Below are 21,615 nucleotides of genomic sequence, written 5' to 3' on the forward strand. Positions count from 1 at the left end.
TCACTACAACAACTTGGACATGGTTGGGGTCTATACCCCAACTCTAATCAGGTTTCAGAACTGACCTGTAAAAACTGAGATCCAAGCATCATTCTTCTGGCCAATCAACTGTCAGATTGGAGTAATAGATTCAACAAAGCTCTATTCCAATAAACACCATAACTACAGATAAGCAGAGTCAGTGTAAACACAACATGAATAACAAAGACAATATGGCTTCTCCTAGAACATAGCAACACTACTGTTTGAGGTATGAAAAAGTAATTTTTTGGAAGCACATATTTATTTGTTTATTGGAAGACATATTAGAAGCACTAGGATTTCAAAATAGCATTTATAAACATGATAAAAAACTTAAAATGATAAAAAAACAAAGTTGAATGAAATAAAAATTCAAGATATGAAAGTATAGATGAAGAAAAAATAGAACTGGTAAAGAAAAGGTGAACCAAAATAAAGTTCAAAAATCAAAATCTTACCATGTAAGCTCAGAGGGTAAGACACATCATTAGCATAAAAGAAAAAAAAAGACTTTTAGGGCTTGAGATACTCTAACCAAGGAAGTGAAAGATCTATTTGACAAGAACTTTAAGGCATTGAAGAAAGAAATTGAAGAGGATACCAGAAAATGGAAGGATATCCCTTGCTCTTGGATTGGGAGCATCAACATAGTAAAAATGGCAATTCTACCTAAAGAAATTTATAGATTCAATGCAATCCCCATCATGGTCCCACAAAAATTCTTCACAGACCTTGAGAGGACAATAATCAACTTTATATGGAAATACAAAAAACCCAGGAGAGCCAAAACGATCTTATACAATAAAGGATCTTCTTGAGGCATTACCGTCCCTGACATCAAACTCTATTACAGAGCTATGGTATTGAAAACAGCTTAGTATTGGAATAAAAGCCGAGAAGTCGACCAATGGAATCAAATAGAAGACCTGGATTTTAACCCTCAATCCTATGAACACCTGATTTTCCATAAAGGAGCTAAAAGTTTACAATGGAAGAAAGAAAGCATCTTCAACAAATCCAGGTGCTGGCACAACCAGATGTCAACCTGTAGAAGAATGAAAATAGACCCATATCTTTCACCATGCACAAAACTCAAGTCCAAATGGATCAAAGACCTCAATATCAATCTGTACACACTGAAACTGATAGAAGAGAAAGTGGGAAGTACTCTACAACTTATGGGCACAGAAAATCACTTCCTACATATAACCCCAGCAGCACAGGCATTATGGGCAACATTGAATAAATGGGACCTCCTGAAACTGAGAAGCTTCTAAAGCATAGACACTGTCACTAAGACACAAAGGCAACCCACTGACTGGGAGAAGATCTTCACCAACCCTGCAACTGACAAAGGTCTTATCTCCAAAATATATAAAGAACTCAAGAAACTAGACTTTAAAATGCTAATTAACTCAATTAAAAAATGGGGCACTGAACTGAACAGAAAATTCTCAACAGAAGAAGTTCAAATGGCCAAAAGACACTTAAGGTCATGCTCAACCTCCTTAGCGATCAGGGAAATGCAAATCAAAACACCTTTGAGATACCATCTTACACCTGTCAGAATGGCTAAAATCAAAAACACCTTCTCTTTGCTGGAGACGTTGTGGAGGAAGGGGTACCCTCATTCATTGCTGGTGGGAATGCAAACTTGTGCAACCACTTTGGAAATCAGTGTGGCAGTTACTAGGGAAATTCGGGATACACCTACCCCTGGACCCAGCAATACCGCTCTTGGGAATATACCCAAGAGATGCCCGATCATATGACAAAAGCATTTGTTCAACTATGTTCATAGCAGCATTATTTGTAATAGCCAGAACCTGGAAACAACCTAGATGCCCTTCAATGCAAGAGTGGATGAAGAAAGTGTGAAATATATACATATTAGCATACTACTCAGCAGTAAAAAACAATGACATCTTGACTTTTGCATGCCAATGGATGGAAATAGAAAATACTATCCTGAGTGAGGTAACCCAGACCCAAAAAGATGAACATGGGATGTATTCACTCATAAGGGGTTTCTAGCCTTAAATAAAGGTCAGTGAGTCTATAATTGGATATCCTAAAGAAGCTAAATAAGAAGGTGAACCCAAAGAAAAACATATAGCTATCATCCTGGGTAGGGGAAGTAGACAAGATTGCCAGGCAAAAAAATCGGGATCTTAAGGGTGGGGTGGGAGGGGGGTAAGGTGAGATGGGGAGAGTAAAGTGAGAAGGGTAGGAGGGGGGCCTTGGGGAAACAGGATGATTGGGATAAAGGAAGGTTGGATAGGGGAGCAGGGAAGCACATATCTTAATTAAGGGAGCCATCTTAGGGTTGGGAAGAGACTTGGACCTAGAGGGGCTTCCAGGTGCCCAAGGCGAGGTCCCCAGTTAGTTCCTGGGGCAGCTGGGGATAGGGAACCTGAAATGATCCTATCCTACAGCTGTACTGACGAATATCTTGCATATAATCATAGAACCGTCATCTGGCGATGGATGGAGATAGAGACAGAGACCCACACTGGAGCACTGGACTGAGCTCCCAAGGTCCCAATGAGGAGCGGAAGGAGGGAGAACATGAGCAAAGAAGTTGGGACCACGAGGGGGGCACCCACCCACTGTGACAGTGGGGCTGATCTATTGGGAGCTCACCAAGGCCAGCTGGACTGGGACTGATTAAGCATGTGATAAAACCAGACTTTCTGAACATGGTAGACAATGATGGCTGTTGAGAAGCCAAAGACAATCGCAGGGGGTTTTGATCCTACTACATGAACTGGCTATGTTTGGATGCTCACCTTCCTGGGCCTGAATGGAGTGGGTAGGACCTTGGACTTCCCACAGGGCAGGGAATCCAGACTGCTCTTCATTCTTGAGAGGGATGGGGAATGGTGAGGGGGAAGGGGGAGAGCAGTGGGGGAAAGGGAGTGAGAGTCTGGGAGGAGGCGGAAATTTTTTCAACAAAAAATAAATAAAAGAAATAATTCAGCTAAAAACTGGATTGAAGCTTTAACGATAATTATAATATACATCCAAATTAACCAGCCTCTGTTCAAACCTAAACTTCAAATGACTATAAAACTAAACTGCAAATGATCAAAAAATGTAAGACCAGATACACTAAATCTGACAGAGGAGAAAATAAGGAATCCACTTGATCCCATCAACACAAGTCACCTATAGTGCAGGTACAAGGACAAGAATTAATTTTTTTCCCTTTAAACTTATCACTTTATTTTACAATTAGTTGAAAATGTATGTATTGTTAAACATCGTTTTGGTCAATAATAACAACAATTAGAACCTAAGTCCCGGGCTAAAGAAGATTTCTTAGATAAAAATATTTTTTAATTAATTTAGTTATTTAAAACTGGACTCTCTGAATGTAGCCGACAATTGGGGCAGACTGAGAAGCCAATGATAATGGCACTGGGATTTGACCACTGCGTGTTTTGGCTTTTTGGATCCTATTCTATTTGGATGCATACCTTCCTAAGCCCGGATGGAGGGGGAAAGGATTGGACTTCCCACAGGGCAGGGTACCCTGCCCTCTCTTAGGACTGGAGGGGAGCAGAAGGGAAGTGGGAGGAGCGGAGGAAGTAGAAATTTTGATTGATATTATTTATAAATTTTATAAAAATCAAATAGGACCAGAATTAATAACTAGGACCTAATAATGAAGGTTATTTAAAAAGCTCCTGTACAGTAAAGAACACAGTCTTTTGAGTAAAATGGCAGTATACAGGACAAATATTTACCAATTAAACGTGTGCCAGATGGTTCATATTTAGACATACAAGGAATTTAAATAATGAAACATCAGGAAAACAACCCAATTAAAATAGGGTATAAAAGTAAAGAGTTCTAAAAAGATGAGGCACTAATGGTTAAAAGTCAAGTATAAACCCTTAATACGAGCAGAGGCAGGTGGCCAGCATGGACTACATAACAAGTTCCCAGTCAACTAGTGCTACACAGAGAAACTGTCTAGTAAAACAAAACAACAAAAAGAAACAGTTTAAAAATAGGCCAATATTCTTAGTCATCAAGTAAGTGCAATTTAAAACAATTTTGAGACTTCATCTTACTCCAGTAAAAAAGGCCAAAATTAGTAATAAAAATGAAAGCACATGTGAATGAGCATTTTGGAAAATGGGAACTTATTCATTGCTGGTCAAAGTGCAATCTGGTTCAGCCACTATGGAAATCAGTCTACAACACAATTGAGCTATATCACTTTAAGATTGTATCTTATTACAGAGATATCTGTTCATCCATGTTCATTACTGCTCAACTAGTAATAGCTAGAAACTGCAACAACCTAGAAGTCCATCTATTGACAAAGAGATGATGAAAATATGCTAATTTACACAATGCAATATTATTAGCTCTTACAAAAAAAATTATGTGATTTACACGTAAATGGACATGGCTAGAAACAATTATCAAAAGTAATGTAACCCTACACCAAACTGACAAAAAAAATCATGTTTTCTCTTATGTAGACTTTGGCTTTTAAACTTTATACATTTGTTTTACTGAGACATTCTACAGAAGTTTGGTACCTGCTAAGGTACCTGGGGGAAGAGAAGGGTTTCTCAAGAAGGGGAATAAGAATAGTCTCATAAGGATTAAAGGTGTTAACTAGAAACAGAGTAAACAGAGACAGAGGTAGATGAGAAGAGTAAAGCAAGGAATATGAAGATAGGCAACTAAAATAAAAACGTCATTTGAAAAACTACATGAAAACCCACAACTGTAGAAGTATCTTAAAGTATATGCATAAACATGAAATGAATCTAAATGGAGTTAACACGTAATTTAAGAGAATGCACCAACTATGCATGTATACAAACAGTTCAGGAACGGTTTTTATCCTGTTAAGTTGTTGGTTAAAGGAAAGAGTCACAAAGATTACCTACCCACTTTCAGAAAAACCATTCAGACTATTGCCAATGCTATTGGTTACGATACACAAAATGAGAGTAAAGCATGACTGATGGAAACAACTGACTCTGTCAAGGAACATGGAGGAATTGACCAATTTGAAGGTTCACTCCTACTGACTAGAGTTCATGATGCCTATAGATACTAAACTTTATACCAGAGTATAAATGCAGTCAATATCACCCAGCTAAACTTGCCTATAAAATTTACTGTTATTCTTCTGGCACAATTATTATGGGAATATCTACTTTATGACAAATTAATGCTCACTTCATGAGATGCAACAACTATCTTGCACTATGAAAGGGCCAAGAATCTGAACCCAGATAGATCAGGAGCCCTAGAGAAAAATCTAGTTCTCTTCTTCTGCTAAATGAACCCAGCAATAAAATTACACCCATTAACATAGTGCTACTCCCACAAACCACAACCAGGTTGAGTACTGCTCAACCTCTTCAGAGAATTTACCTGTAATAATGAGACAATGTGCAGAGTTAAGATTTTGCAGAATTCAGTACTACACGGGATATCTCTATCTATTCCCTCGTTTCAGGGATCAGAGACGATTATAGGATACAGAAAGAATGTAAGATCCGGAGGTGGTAGATGACTCTTGAGAAAACAATGTCTTTAAGACAAAACAAGGGCACACAAGACCCACATGTGTACAAACTAGACAAAATCTCAACCCATAGAAAAGTGGGCACAAAGTCCCAACAACAGCCAAAAGATATTTGTAACTGACAGCTGCTGGAAAGGTAAATACAGTTTTCTCAAATGGAGTGACACTACATCAATCAACTACACTCTTTTGCCCATGCTCAGGAATAGCTGATCAACAGAAAATTGATATGATTACTTTGTGAGTGCCTTAAAAATTTGTTTCTAGAATGGATAAAGTCAAAAACACCAATGATAGCCTTTGCTGGAGAGGCTGTGGAGTAAGGGGTACCCTCATTCATTGCTGGTGGGAATGCAAACTTGTGCAACCACTTTGGAAATCAGTGTTTCGGTTTCTCAGGAAATTCGGGATCAACCTACCCCTGGACCCAGCCATACCACTCTTGGGAATATACCCAAGAGATGCCCGATCATATGACAAAAGCATTTGTTCAACTATGTTCATAGCAGTATTATTTGTAATAGCCAGAACCTGGAAACAACCTAGATGTCCTTCAATGGAAGAATGGATGGAGAAAGTGTGGAATATATACACACTAGAGTACTACGCTGCGGTAAAAAACAATGACTTCTCGAATTTTGCATGCAAATGGATGGAAATAGAAAACACTATCTTGAGTGAGGTAACCCATACCCAAAAAGATGAACATGGGATGTACTCACTCATAATTGGTTTCTAGACATAAATAAGGGTCACGGAGACTACAATTGGTGAACCTAAAGAAACTAAATAAGAAGGTGAACCCAAGGAAAAACATATAGTTATCCTCTTGGCTATGGGAAGTAGACATAGTTGCCGGGGAGAAAATTGGGATCTTGGGGGTGGGGTGGAATGGGGGTAAGGGGAGAAGGGGAGAGAAAAGTTAGAAGGGAAGGAGGGGGGAACTTGGGGAAACAGGAGGATTGGGATAAAGGAAGGTTGGACAGGGGAGCACGGAACCACAATTCTTAGTTAAGGGAGCCACTTTAGTGTTGGCAAGAGACTTGACCCAGGAGCCCATGGTGATGTCCCCAGTTAGTCCCTTGGGCAGCTGAGGATAGGGAACCTGAAACGACCCTATCCTAGAGCAATACTGATGAATATCTTGCATACCACCATAGAACCTTCATCTGGTGATGGATGGAGATAGAGACAGAGACCCACACTGGAGCACAGGTCTGAGCTCCCAAGGTCCAAATGAGGAGCGGAAGGAGGGAGAAGATGAGCAAGGAAGTCATGACCACGAGGGGTGCACCCACCCACTGAGACAAGGGGGTTGATCTAGTGGGAGCTCACCAAGGCCAGCTGGACTGGGACTGAAAAAGCAGGGGATAAAACTGAACTCTCTGAACATGGCAGACAATGAGGGCTGATGAAAAGCCAAGGACAATGGCACGGGGTTTTGACCCTACTTCATATTCTGGCTTTGTGGGAGCCTAGCCAATTTGGATGTTCACCTTCCTAGACATGGACGGAGGGGGGGGGCGGACCTAGGACTTTCCACAGGGCAGGGAACCCTGACTGCTCTATGGACTGGAGATGGAGGAGGAGAGGAGTTTGGGGGAGGGAAATGGGAGGCTGGGAGGAGGCGGATACTTTTTTTCCTTTTCTCAATAAAAAAAAAAAGAATACAAAAAAATAAATTAATAAATAGCACAAAAAATAAAAAAAATTTGTTGCTATATAATTTTTCTTTGTTTTAAAGTTGTTTTCATTTCTTTTGTTATTTTTAAGATATAAAATGAAAATGGAAGTTGCATAGAGAAGTTAAAGAGTTGGAGGTAAGAAAATAAACTATATGATTATGAAAATACAGCATGAGGGAAAAATTTAAACTGCCAATTAAGAAAACCCTATAAACAACTCTGTAACTTAGATATGTAGATGTAACACTGCACAAGTTTTCTGTGAGAAAAAAAAAAACCAAAACCAAAACAAAACTATCATTAAAAAATTACACAGTATTTTCTAGCACAATAAGGTAACTTATTACTAAAAGTTCCAATGTAACATAGCAATCATAGGTTTTTGGAACTGATATAGTAATAAGTTTTTTTCCAAATTTTTCACACTTCCATCTTCAAAGACTATAAGAAAAACTTCTTCCAATTACTAAATTCTTTATACTTTTTCCACCATTATTCCTTCCAAAATTGCTTCACTAGATGGTTTTGTAATATAAAATCATCTATATCCTTACTACATAAATATATGGATATCTTTTAAGAAAAGAATTCCTGACCAGATATCTAAATAAAATAGCTTACTGAAATTGTAGTAATAAAAATCTGTTACTCAAGTCACTAGTCAAACCTGTAATTTTATTAAATTTTTACTATCTTAAGAAAATTTCTTACCTGTGCTGCCCAGATATTATTAAGATCCTGTAAAGTAAGAGCCTTTTCTTTAATGACAAAACGCAGAATCTTCTCTAGCTTTTCCACATACTGTAGCTGATGAAGACTATCTTGTAAGACTATGGATAAGATATTATTTTGTTGTATCCACTCCTAAATTTAAAACAGCACAAATATTGTTTAACTGTAGAAAATAAAAAAATTCCAAAAACCAAAATAAAATTTTTCACTTATACAGATGACACAAGTAAAATCAATCTTTAATGCAGTTACTAAATATTAAAACAAGTAATTTTATAGAATTAAATTCTGCATGTAAAATGTACCCATTAAGATAACACAACTGCTGCCTTAATGGGTAATTACTAACTGCATGTAATTTAATTCTGAAATATAGAGAAATTCCTCATCTATGAGCAGCAGTATCACATATTTTAGTTATAATGTATGAGCATAATGACTTTTATATTTCCAGTATGTTTTAGAACATTCTCTTGTAAAATGTATTCAAATACCTCAAAAATGTCACATTAATTTATAACAAAAAATACTTCTTCTTTGCATTGTTGAGAGATGCTAATTTAATTTATGGATATAAACATAAAATCTGAGCTTAAATAAATCCTTAGTCAAAGTCTTTCTCTTAGGTATATACTATTTACACAATAGTTAAGAAAAAAAGCTCTCAAAGTTCTGACACAATCTGGTAATTAAGACTCTTGTAAGACAATGATTATTCTTCTCAAATATGTATAAACAGTACTCATTTAAAATTATAATTCAAGTTTTTATAACTGCTATTCACTTCAAATTAAAATGTTTTAAGTGATTCCATAGAATACTCATTCACTAGATTCCAGAAGTTTTCTCTTTAATTTAAACAAGTCACCTATATTCAGATACACATTCACAAAAGATACAGTCAGTTACTTAGCATTCTTACCAATCCATTGTTTATCAACTTAAAAAGTTCAGCAGTTTTAATTTTAAGAGTTTACTTATTTGTGTATACAGTGTGTTTTTATCAGATGTTAGTGAACCATGTGTATATTATGTGTGAAGCATTCCCTGGTTGTCTAAAAGAGGGTGTGTGAGTCCCTCAAATTAGAATTAGAGATATTTGCGGCAATTGGAAACCAATGGCTCTGGAAGCACAACAAATGTGCTCTAAGCCATTAAGTCATCTCTCCAGGCCTTATTATTTTTTTGTTTTGTGGTAGAAGTAATAAACACTTTGAGTTTGCTGCCAAGTTTGGTCATTAGATCCCAGATTGACAGGCAGAGAACTGAGTCTCATAAACTGTCCTCAGAAATTCCAGCCCTATACACAATAAATAAACAAATAAATAAATAGGCAAGTATGTTTCGATTATATAAAAAAATGGAGCTTACTGCCATTTGTTCAGCGGTTAGCCATTCTTCCTCAGAATTACCATGTTGATATGCATAATATGATACACTTGACAGCATCTTGTTAATTTCATTCAGTGCATTCATCTTTCCATTAAAAGAAGATATCTGCAGCAATCTATAAAAATTGTAATCAATAATAATTTTTCATGATTCATAGGAATAGCTGATGTGGGAGTGTCATATATCAATCTGTTGATTTCATTGGTTAAGCAATAAAGAAACTGCTAGGCCCATTTGATTGGTTAAAACTTAGGTGGGAGGAGTAAACAGAACACAATGCTGGGAGAAAGAAGCTGAGTCAGAGAGTTGCCATGATTTTCCCACTCCAGAAAAACGCAGGTTAAGATCATTCCTAGTAAGCCAGCTCGTGGGCTAAAGCAGATTATTAGAAATGGGCTAGTCCAGGTGCGAGAGCTAGCCTAGAAGAGGCTAGACAGAAATGGGCCAAGTGGTGTTTAAAAGAATACAGTTTCTGTGTAATTATTTCGGGGCATAAGCTAGCCTAGCAGGCGGCCGGGGTGCTGGGGACGCAGCCCTGCCGCCCTAAATACAACAGAGTGGCGCCCAGACGTGATGGCCTAAATCCACTTAAAAACCTGAGAGGGCTTTAAAAAGGAGAGAGAGAGTTTAACACAGTTTTTTTGTGGCTTGTGGGTGGCGTGCTGCAGAGAGAATTTCCTGACTCAGCAGCCGCAACAGGAAAAAAGCCTGCTTTCTAGACTGTGCCGCCATTGCGATCTCTGTCTGGCTCCTGTGGGAGACAGAGCTTTTGAATGGAGCATTTGGAGAAAAGCTCTATGGCTTGGTTGATGGCAATGTGGACTACTGTGTGCCTGGAACATTGTGTCTGGCTCAGGAACACCAAATGGATCTGAGGCAGGAGCTGCTTGGCTCCACCATGATGAACTGTGCTGGTCTCAGGCAGGAACTACCGTAATTACCATAAAAACAGCGCAGTTAAGGTTTAGACTCCTCCGGAAACTGGCTGTACCTTATTGCCGTATTACCTGTACATGGTGCAACTTCAGTTTTAAGAACTGCTTAACACTTTAAGAAATGCTCCTGGATAGTAAAAATGTTACAGATTCACAATAAACAGCTTCAGACATAAAAGCCCACACTGTTGGATGAATGTACGTAGGCTTGAGAAAGAAAAGAAAAAGAATATAGAGATAAAGTTAATGGTTTTTAAAAAAAGGGTAAAGTCTTTAAAGAGACAGAATACAGATAGTTCTAGATTTAAAGAAATAAAGAAAAATAAGCCACGTAAAAATGGAAAATTCACAGAGAGTCTGGATTCTTTGTATTATTGTGTTTTCTTTAAAATTTTTGACTGTGAAGGAGCTAAATACAGAGAGACATTTCATTACATGGGCTGCCAAGCTAAACCAGAATGGATATAAGGGTATTACGATTTCAAAATTTGGGTCTAAGGATATGATGCTTTGGAGAGGGTCTTCTTTTGTTTTCACAGAGGACCAGACCCTGTGGATTTCTTCTATTCCAATTTGGTATGATAGACCACGACCTCCCGAAAAGTTCCTGTGAACACCCTCAAAAAATTACTTCACTCAACTGCCAACTGAGATAAACCTGGCACACAGGTTACACCCTAAATGATCTGATTAACAACGCCCCCATTCAGCAGGAAGCAGTTTGGAGAGAAAAAACTGCGCCCATGTTCCCAAATATGGTTTATAAATGTTCTTTTACATTTAAAGGGAGAAATGATAAAGGTATGAATAATTTGCATTGGTATGGATTTTAAGGTCAATTTTGTTATATGTATTTCTGATCTTGAATAAAGTGTTGTGATTGTGTAGTTCATTTTTAAAATGTAATGTATAATTAGGAAATATAGGTTGTTGATGGATAATCATAAATAATAGTCAAGTTTGTAGTCATGTTACTTAGATTTTCTAGATATATAGAGATATATTTCAGTTAAATAGGCATTCTTCATATCTTTCAAAGACTGCAGAATATGGCATTTTAAATGTTTTAATAACTTAGGGCTTTTCGTGACAATGAGACACGTCTGCTCCTGGCAGCACCAATCTACTTCAAGAGTAAGATGGGCATTGAAGAGGATCCTTATGGAGTTTGATAGCCATTTGGGCAAGAAACTGTTCTTGCCTGGACTGTTGCATAAACTGGACAAAGAGAACCAGCAGAGAGAGGACTGCTGAACTTGCCTAAGGTGAGATGGTCTTTCGGGGTTCCTGACTGATGCAAGAGCCTGCGAGACATTCTGCAGGACACAGCAGATAGTGACTGAACTGTCTTTGGAATTTCCTGCTTCATAGAAATGTCTGCTGGATACTTTGGGCCTGAAGGCTGAAGATGGATGCCCCAACGGTACAAAAGAACTTTGGGTGACTGTCCAGGAAGCAAGATGTCTCTGTCATTTCTAGAGTTTTTTTTATTTCTTGTTAGGTAGTATTATATCCTTCTGGGGTCTTTGGTGGGGTTGAAGAATGAATAGATAGTGATAGTTTTCCTTAGTTATGATAAAAGATAAAATAGATATAAATATTATAACTATAATTCTTGCTTGATAACTTTTTGTTATATGTAATTTTACTATGTTAAAGTTAAAGACTTTCTTTTTTGTTTAAACAGAAAAAGGGGAAGTGATGTGGGAGTGTCATATATCAATCTGTTGATTTCATTGGTTAAGCAATAAAGAAACTGCTAGGCCCATTTGATAGGTTAAAACTTAGGTGGGAGAAGTAAACAGAACAGAAGGCTGGGAGAAAGAAGCTGAGTCAGAGAGTTGCCATGATTTTCCCACTCCAGACAGACACAGGTTAAGATCATTCCTGGTAAGCCAGCTCGTGGGCTAAAGCAGATTATTAGAAATGGGCTAGTCCAGGTGCAAGAGCTAGCCTAGAAGAGGCTAGATAGAAATGGGCCAAGTGGTGTTTAAAAGAATACAGTTTCTGTGTAATTATTTCGGGGCATAAGCTAGCCGAGCAGGCGGCCAGGATGCTGGGGACGCAGCCCCGCCGCCCTAAATACAACAAATAGCAAAGGCTAGTGCCACATACATAACACAAAAGCAACTCTAAAGACTGAAGTGGGAGTATCACAAAATGAAAGCCATGGTTACACAGTGAATTCATAGCCAGCATAGACTGTTACAACCCCAAAACAAACAATAAAAACCCAAATCCAAACAAACCATTTTTTTTTTCAAATTGGTAAAATGGCTGCCTATCATACAGGATCCTAAATTCAATATGCAATCACCGAATAGGCAACAACATAAATCACAGTAACAGTAACTATAGGTAAAAAGTATCTCACCTGAGTATCATTTTTAACCTAAGAATGTCTAAATTTCTAATAGTTTCTTCTTGTCCTGGAATTCTTGAGGCTAAACTCTTTAGAGATTTAATAATCATTGAAATGGCATCGTTTTTCACTTCAGTCTTTGCTTCTCGTTTCAGTTCTTCATCAGTTATTTTTTGTAATAATTGTGGCACTACCTCAATAACTGGGATGAAGTACTTTCTTAAAGTGTGTTGAGTGAGAAACTCATAGCACTGTCCAAAAGGCCTGAAAAGAGGGAACACAAAACTTTAATATCCAATTTTTCTTCTATAGTCTAGTTTTCAAATTAGTTTCAATACGTACAAGCAAATCATGCTAAATTCAGAAAAAAAAACATTTAAGAATTAAAACTCAATTATTTCCAATAAGAGCAACTTGTATATTATGCTGAAATATCTTAAAATATAACTTACTTAATTAGAGCTGAAATTGTTTGAATTGTTAATGCTGATCCAGTAATGAAACGATCATGCAAAATCTGGAAACCATTTAATATGCCAAATGTGTTAATAAGATCCACTAACCAACCCTGTAAGTGAATGATAAGCATTAAATTACTTCTTTAAGATATTACTACCTAAAATTTATGTTTTAAAACAGACAATATATAATTATAAGCCAAACTCTGTTATGAAATCACACATATATGATTTACCTGTTTAGGAAGACCCTTTAAGAGTGACTGTTTCTTTTGATATTTTTGCTCAGAAAGAGTTAACTTTTTTTTTAAGAGTTAACTTTTTAAATTGCATATATATTACGAGCAAAATTATTGGGCTTTGATCAGCTAACATTTTCTACATTTAAGAAGTAAGTTTTAGCTGGTCGGTGTTGGCACATGCCTTTAACCTAAGCACTCAGGAAGAAGAGGTAGACAGATAGATCTCTGTGAGTTTGAGACCAGCCTGGTCTACAAGAGCTAATTCCAGGCTCCAAAGCTACAGAGAAACTCTGTCTCAAAAAAAAAAAGAAACAAAATAAAAAACAAAAAAGGTGTATTTTAAAATTAAAAAATTGGAAAAATAAACATGTTTAATTAAAAAGGCCTGTATGTCTTTTGTTCTAAAAATCAATTTTAAGAGAAAATAGAAATAGTAATGGAGAGAGAATAATGAACTTGCAGGGGGAATATTTTCTGAATTTATATAGAAAAGGGACTACAAAAAAGGTTCAGTCTGCAAAATGCTTGCCAGGCCAGACTGATGTAAAAAACATAAGTGTGGCTGCAAGTGACTGTACTCCCAGCAATGATGATGTAGACGGGAGGATCCCCAGGCCTTGATGGTCACCTTGTCATGTCTATCACTGACCTCCAGGTTCACGGAAAGCTCCTAACTCAAAAGTTAAAATGAAGTGCAATTGAGAAGGATACCTAACACTGACCTGTAGTTGTGCGGGACACACACGCCACCCAATTCCAGTTAGATATCACCCTCCCATACACAAATACACACCAAAACAAAACAAAAAGTACAACATTAAACAATGCTACAGAAAAGTCAAATTCTTGAAAAATAAATCAGTATAAGCTATTGCTAATTTTAAGAGATGAGAAACTAAATAAAGACTAAAACTATTAGGTTTATGGTTGTTTCCACTTTTGTTTATAAATTCCTAATGTTATCTGAAAGAAAAATGAATTCAGTTTGTAAACTCCGTATGAGTTAGAACTTTATAAAAACCTTGAAAATTGGTTAAACATACAATAAATTAAACACAGTGCCAAAAAAACCCAGTTAAATCAAAAGGAGAAATAATTTTGTGGTAACCTGCCTGGAGGCTACCTGAGGTGCTAACTTTTATGTTAAATGGCTTAAGACAGAAGAGTCTTAAGCCAAGACTCTTAAGAGAGAAGAATGGTATGAAAACATACTGGAACTACAGAGCAGACAGACTACTAAGACAAATTACTTAATAAAGAATATAAAAGTGAGGTATCCAAGCAATCTGAGGTAGGATTTAAAAATTAAAAAATTTTAGCCGGGCGGTGGTGGCGCACGCCTTTAATCCCAGCACTCGGGAGGCAGAGGCAGGCGGATCTCTGTGAGTTCGAGGCCAGCCTGGTTTACAAGAGCTAGTTCCGGGATGGACACCAAAGCTACAGAGAAACCCTGTCTCAAAAAACAAAAAAAAAAATTAAAAAATTTTAAAGCAGCTATGCACATAGAAAAGAATATATATGGTGGGTCATCTCTTCAGGCTTTAAGTCCATGTCCATACATTAAAAGTATTCCTTTTCTTGCCTAAGCTCAAAAATACTATAAAATGTGAAATTTCAACAAATGTTAAGATTGTGAAAAGAAAACCAGACAATCAGACAGACCTATTTGAAAAGTATTAATATCAGGCATTCTTAAGAGCTATAAGAAATACTGACAAAAACCTGAAGGTAACTAGAAAAAATATAAGCAAATTGAGTACACCAGTGAGGACAAAAAAATTTTAAAAACCTATCATTATAGATAAAAATATAACACATTCAACAGTAAGTCTGAACAAGGCAGATTTAACTACTAAAAATTTAATACGTGTAATTTTAACTCCTAAAGTCAGATAAGAAAAAGCTGTATTGATCCCAAAGGATTTATAAATCACCACCCATGGAGAAAAATACGGAACATAAAGTTCAAAAAAGGCAAAGTTGGAGTTTATTTGAGTGCTATACAAAAGATCTTCCCAATTTTGAGAACAGAAATATATAAATTTAAGAAGTCATAAAAATCTAAGAAGACACAAGCAAGAACTCATATGCATTACTGTGAAATCATGACCAAGAAACAGAAACTAGATTTGGTGGTTGGAATAAGATGATCCCCACAGACACATACATCTAAATACTTGGTCCCACTGGGTGAACTGTTTATGAAAGGTTGTTAGTATGGCCTTGTTGAAGAAGGTGTGACCTTGCTGGGGGTGTGTCACTGGCTTTGATGTTTCAAGACATCAGGCAAAATGTCTCACTCTGTGTATAACTTACAGATCAGATGTGTGAGCTTTTAGCTGTTGATTCAGTCTGCCTGCTCCCACACTCCCTACCACAATGGTCATGGACTAGATCTCTGAAACTATAAGAAAGCCTGTAATTAAATGCTTTCTTTCATAAGCTGCCATGGTCATGGTGTCATTTTACAGCATTAAAAAAAAGCAACTAAGATACCAGAAAAGAACCTTAAGAAAGAAGCATATCCATATAAACTCAGAATTATCATTAGGAACCCTGCAAATCAGGATTAATTACATATTTGAAAGTTTTAGAGAAAGGAGAATGAAACAAAACAATCTGAAAGACAAATTTAAAATAAACCTGTATGGTACTTTTTCAAGATATAATTTCCCCACATTTTATTCTGGGCCTCTATATTCTACTCTAAACTTCCAAAACCTATACCAACACAGTAAAAATATTATAGTAGACGAAATATGCACCAAAATGCAGAGCTACCAACTGTAAGAAACAAATATTCACAAACTGAATGGAGAAGTGGTCAGAACATTAAATACCATACTTTAATGATGGGTAACAGTCATACAAAAGTTCAGGAGAATCTACAAAACAGGCACACATTCCCCCACAAATTAGCAGAAGATGCTTTCCCAAGAGCCGATGAAGCATTTATCAGCTTACACTACATCACAAGATAATATCCAAGACTAATATAATAGAATGTTTTTCAGAACATAATGCAATGAAACAAGAAATCAAAAGAAAAAAGCATAATTATAAATAAAACAGAAATTAAATTACACATTAGAAACAATCTATCTCTCAAAGAGCAAAAAACAACTGAAATTAAGATAATTAAAACAAGTAAAAAAACAACATAGGATGCAAAGTCTAGAATTATGAGAAAAAAGGTTTCAAACCGGCAACTCAGCCACATCTTATTCTTTTCTTCTACAGTACTAATGTTTTAATTCAACTTTGGGCATGCTAGAAAGGCACTGTACAAATAAATTACATCCTCCCCCCGCCAGGTCCACACTATGAACCAAAAGGAAAAACCAAACACAAAGTAGGAAGAAAATGGAACACATTTGAATGTATACAACGGAAATAAATGTAGAGAAGAATATGAAAAGCATCAAGAAAAACGGATAAAGCCAAGTCTGATTATAGGCATTACAAATTCTACAGAAATAAAACAATTGTAGTACTTTAGTGTAATGAATTAGATAAACTGGATAAAAGAAGAAACTTCTAGAATTATCCAAACTAATCCTACACTAGAGAATATTATTGAATTAGTAATTAAGAACTCAATAGCTGTGTGTGTGTTAACAAAAGCCTGTGATCCCTCCACAGATTAAGTGGAAACAAGACAATATGAGATTCAGGGCCATAACTATTGATAGTCTATCAGTATGGGCTGGAAGAAACTCCAACAAAATGATCAAGGACCAAAGTGTATTCTTCCTGAGGGCAATCATATTTCAATATTTAACTACTAACCAATATGATGTATCACATTAACAGAATAAAAAACCAGAAAACCAAAATAATCTGTTAATGCAAAAACCAGTAACAAGCAAAATCCAACCACCTAAGCACCCAACAACTATTTCAACATAACAATGGTCACACTAAAGAAGAATCAAAGTTAATGTAATACTCAATGTAGAAACAAAATGTTTTTAAGATTAGGAATGCCAATTTTTTACATTTCCTGGCCAAGATAATATTAATGTCTAAGTTTCAAATATTATATAAGAACAGATATACAGTTATAAAAAACAAGGCACAAAATTTCCTACTTTTTAAAAGATGTACTCTATCACTTTATGTTCCCTCTTAGATTTTATTTCTGTGTATGTGTTCACATGATAAAACTGTATTATTCTTTGTAAGCTTTTTTAAAAAAAATGGTTGGTTATTCTACACAGTTAAACTATATTTGAGACACCACAAACCCATTAAAAGTGACACTAAAAGACATAAAAAAATCTATAAATCTATTAATTAGTATTTTTAGTTCTTTAGATGAGAAATTATTTTCTTGCTTAATGAACATGTTATAAGATTTACTAGTATAAAGCACAACTTTCATTTCAAGTTAAGAATAAAATAATTATTACTTGATTCAATATTCACATTTTGATGAACACTAAGATTTACTTTTAGAGAATCAAATTCTAATAACTGCCTAATGGTAAGTGAAAATGGAAATTTAAATGTGAATTTTCAGCATCTATTAAAAAGTATTTTTTGTTTTTTAAGAACATATACACACAAACACACACATGCATGTACATGCGGACTTAAAGCACATAGAAGACAACATACAGTCAATATTTGTCCTATAGTAGTTAAATTGTCTAACATCAGAGGAAACACAAAATTAATAAATACAAAGAATCATTTTTCCCTGAGAAAAAATATAAATTAATTTTCAGCAAGCATACTTATCAATCAATTAGTTAGTGTGTTATATGTTTTCTTCAGGTTTTAGTTATAATGTTACCAGGAATTCCATGATTATGAACCAACAATACACATTAAATAAAAAAATTGCATAAAGCAAGGTTACATATTTATATTGGCTATTGTTATTTTAAGCAGTACATTTTATTTAAATGCAAGTTTGTAGCAGTATTTATATATAACAAATGCTAAAAATAGTTAATACTGGATCTTTAAAACAAACCAACATACTTTTGGTAAACGTAGGTCTGGAGAACAGGCAAAGAGTTCATCTTCAGGAAACTGAACACTTGAGGACACTGATTCACAAGGACGTGCACCATTACAGATATGAAATTTGCAATGAGGATTTAAGGCCATTGCTAGAAGTTCTAGAAACAGACAGCAGTCCTGAGACAACTTCGTCACACAAAGCTCCACTAGGCGATGGGTATTGTGAATAATACACCTCTGTTAAACAAGTAATAGTTAGGGAGACAATATGGTTTACATCAAGAACAGACTACAATTTCACATACAGAAAATTTCATTCTTGTTAATCATCTTTTCATTCATTTCTGAAGTAATTATGTGAAATTTCTTACACAGCACTACTGTGAACAAATTAACATTTTCATTATAGTAATATTCAATTCACTGTATAATTTTATGTTTCAGAACCACCTGCAATCTTAGCACTCAGAAAATATAAACAGGAAGATTTTAGGCCAGTCCAAGCTGTATATTGAGCCCAGTGATATAAAAAGTCTATGTCATTTGAGAATATTAAAATAAAACCTAAAAAAGATTTCTAATGATGTATCAGCAATGGATTGCTTATAACTAACTGCACTGTGTACACAAAATAAATGCAACAGTATTTTCTCACCCTGGTATGTTGTAGTCTAGAAGCAAAAAATCAAAAGTCTAAACATTCTTTATTCACTACAAACATTAAGTCTTAATAACTCAAACATTACTTCCAAACTTTGCATTAACTGACAATTAAAAAGTAAATTCTGAAGTTTACAGCACATATGCATAAACACACATATAGCCGGGCGATGGTGGTGCAGGCCTTTAATCCCAGCACTCGGGAGGCAGAGGCAGGCGGATCTCTGTGAGTTCGAGACCAGCCTGGTCTACAAAAGCTAGTTCCAGGACAAGCTCCAAAGCCACAGAGAAACCCTGTCTCGAAAAACCAAAACACACACACACACACACACACACACACACACACACACACACGCAGGCCCTGGCCATTTTAGAAAAATTTCAGTGACATTCTGCCCATAAAAAATATGTATGTTTCACAACTTATGGTTACTTGCAGTTCATAAATGACTGCCTTGTCATTCAGTAACTTGTTAAAAAGACTTCTATATTGTCATTAAAGGAAAACTGAGATGCAGGAAAAGATGGCTCAGTGGTTAAGAGCACTGCCTGCTTTTCCAAGGTACTGAGTTCAATTCCCAGCAACCACATGGTGGTTCACAACCATCACATAATGAGATTTTGTGGGAGGAGGGAAGGAGGTGGAAATTTTCAATAAAAAAATAAATTAATTAAAAAAAAAGAAAAATGAAATCTTACGATGGATCAATAGTAGTCTTAAGTTATTTCTGTTCTAAGCTATAATCCATCTGAGAATACAAAATTATGTTTGACTTTTTCAGTGTCAAAATTAAAGTTTGAACTTCCAAAATATTTCAGTATTAATTTGTGGCTTATATTTCAAAAAGAAAATTAAACTTTTATCTTCCAGGGTCAAGGTAAGTATAAGTTTCTTTGCTTGCTTCTACATGAAAACTGCTAAGTAATTTTATCATTATCAGTTAGTGTTTCAGCTATATTGAGACATTACTACCCAATTTAGAAATATATTTTAAAAATAAACACAACTGTGGATAACTTAGAATCAATACTATCACACATCTGGTAAACTATATTGTTACAAGATACTTGAATTCCTAAAGGCAGATTTTATTTAAAACTGTACTTAAAACCCCACGCAAGATTTACTTAAAAAAAAATCTCCTCCTTCCAAATTATATCACACCTATTAATAAAGTTGATACTTTATTATTATTACCAATAATATTTTTCAAACAGACTCATAGAAATCATTATATAAAACCAAATCTCCCTCATACAAAACTCACATGAATTTCAAATTTCCATCCACTCAGTGCCTCATCCGTAAGTATTTTGGTAAAAGATACAGTTAAAACATCTCGAAAAAAACGCTGACAAGCTTCACTTTTAGCATCAAGGCCTATGAAAAAGTATAATAAAACAGATAAAAAACATTCCTATAGCCAAGTTTGTGACTACATATAACATAGTGTTAGAAACTGGTGTGTTTTCTAATCAACATAGAATATTATATAGTGTTTGAGAGAATTAGCATTAATATAAAAACTCAGGATAGAATTCAGAAAAACTACATGAAAAACTCATCAAGGAATTGCAACAACTGAAAATGTCTCAGAACATCATGTAGCTTAACATTTTCTGATGTCAGTTAAACCTAAAACACTACTTAAAAAGAAAGGCATCTCTGCTTCACATGATACCCCAAAATAAGGGAAAGCCCTTATAAACTGAAAGTGAATCATTATCAAGCATCATTTAGAATTCTGGTTCAGCTTACACTGTACTGTAAAATGCCCTGTACGTATGTGACATCTTCTGAATTAAGAAGATCTCTCTACAGTTGCTAAAGAGATACCTCACCAGTTAAAAGAATGAATGTACTGTTTTTGGAAAAAACATTGTTTAAGTCCCAACACTTCCACCACAGATTCATAAAACACTAGTAACTCTAGCTCCAGGGTATCCTATACCTTCTGGCCTTCATGGACTCCTCAAGTCATAGGCATATTCCCCCATAGAGACAGATATACATATGTATATATTTGATTGAAAAAATTGACACAAGGACCAAAGATATATAAATATGCCATCTCATTTCAAGGACTTGAAAAATGATCATTACATTAAGTTGGTTTATCGTTTGCCTTTGAAGACTTAAAAAGTAAGGAATATTATACAAATTCCTAATCAGTGGTAAGAATGCACAATACCTGACATGATAAAACAGAAAAAAAAAACCTGTCCATTCTAGGATCTAGGACATAATTCAGTTAGTAATGTCTTTAACTTATATGTCTAAGACCTAAGTTTGATTCCTACGTTTATACAAAAATAACATGTAATCTCAGTGCTTGGAGAGGATAAAAAGATTCCTGGGGGGGGGGGGAGATTCCCGGGGCTCCCTAAACTATGTGACAAGTGCTAAGACTAACATTCCCAAATGTCAGGTCTTCTCTGTCCTCTCTACGTACAATCATACACACATGCTCACCTGTACGTACAGACACAGATAAAAATTTATTCTAAACTACAGCTATACTGCAAAAGTAAAAACTAGATTTTATCATTTCTTTTCCTGTGGTTGCTTCACAGCAAAAGACCCCATATTTCAAAAT

At 35.6% G+C, this 21,615-nt stretch overlaps 1 protein-coding gene across 1 annotated transcript in view; it reads right to left on the reverse strand.

Annotated features, from left to right (window-relative positions):
• LOC142841991 (ubiquitin carboxyl-terminal hydrolase 9Y-like) overlaps positions 1 to 21,615 on the reverse strand; it is a 156,643-nt gene that overhangs the window by 127,470 nt on the left and 7,558 nt on the right. Inside the window, exons 4-9 of the mRNA XM_075958972.1 lie at positions 20,287 to 20,399; positions 18,377 to 18,595; positions 13,140 to 13,255; positions 12,700 to 12,951; positions 9,370 to 9,505; positions 7,978 to 8,130 (exon numbers count right to left, since the gene is read on the reverse strand). Coding sequence (XP_075815087.1) covers positions 7,978 to 8,130; positions 9,370 to 9,505; positions 12,700 to 12,951; positions 13,140 to 13,255; positions 18,377 to 18,595; positions 20,287 to 20,399 — 989 coding nt within the window. The remainder of the gene's footprint in view (positions 1 to 7,977; positions 8,131 to 9,369; positions 9,506 to 12,699; positions 12,952 to 13,139; positions 13,256 to 18,376; positions 18,596 to 20,286; positions 20,400 to 21,615) is intronic.

The sequence above is a fragment of the Microtus pennsylvanicus genome, chromosome Y, assembly GCF_037038515.1.
Source record: "Microtus pennsylvanicus isolate mMicPen1 chromosome Y, mMicPen1.hap1, whole genome shotgun sequence".
Classification (NCBI taxonomy): domain Eukaryota; kingdom Metazoa; phylum Chordata; class Mammalia; order Rodentia; family Cricetidae; genus Microtus; species Microtus pennsylvanicus.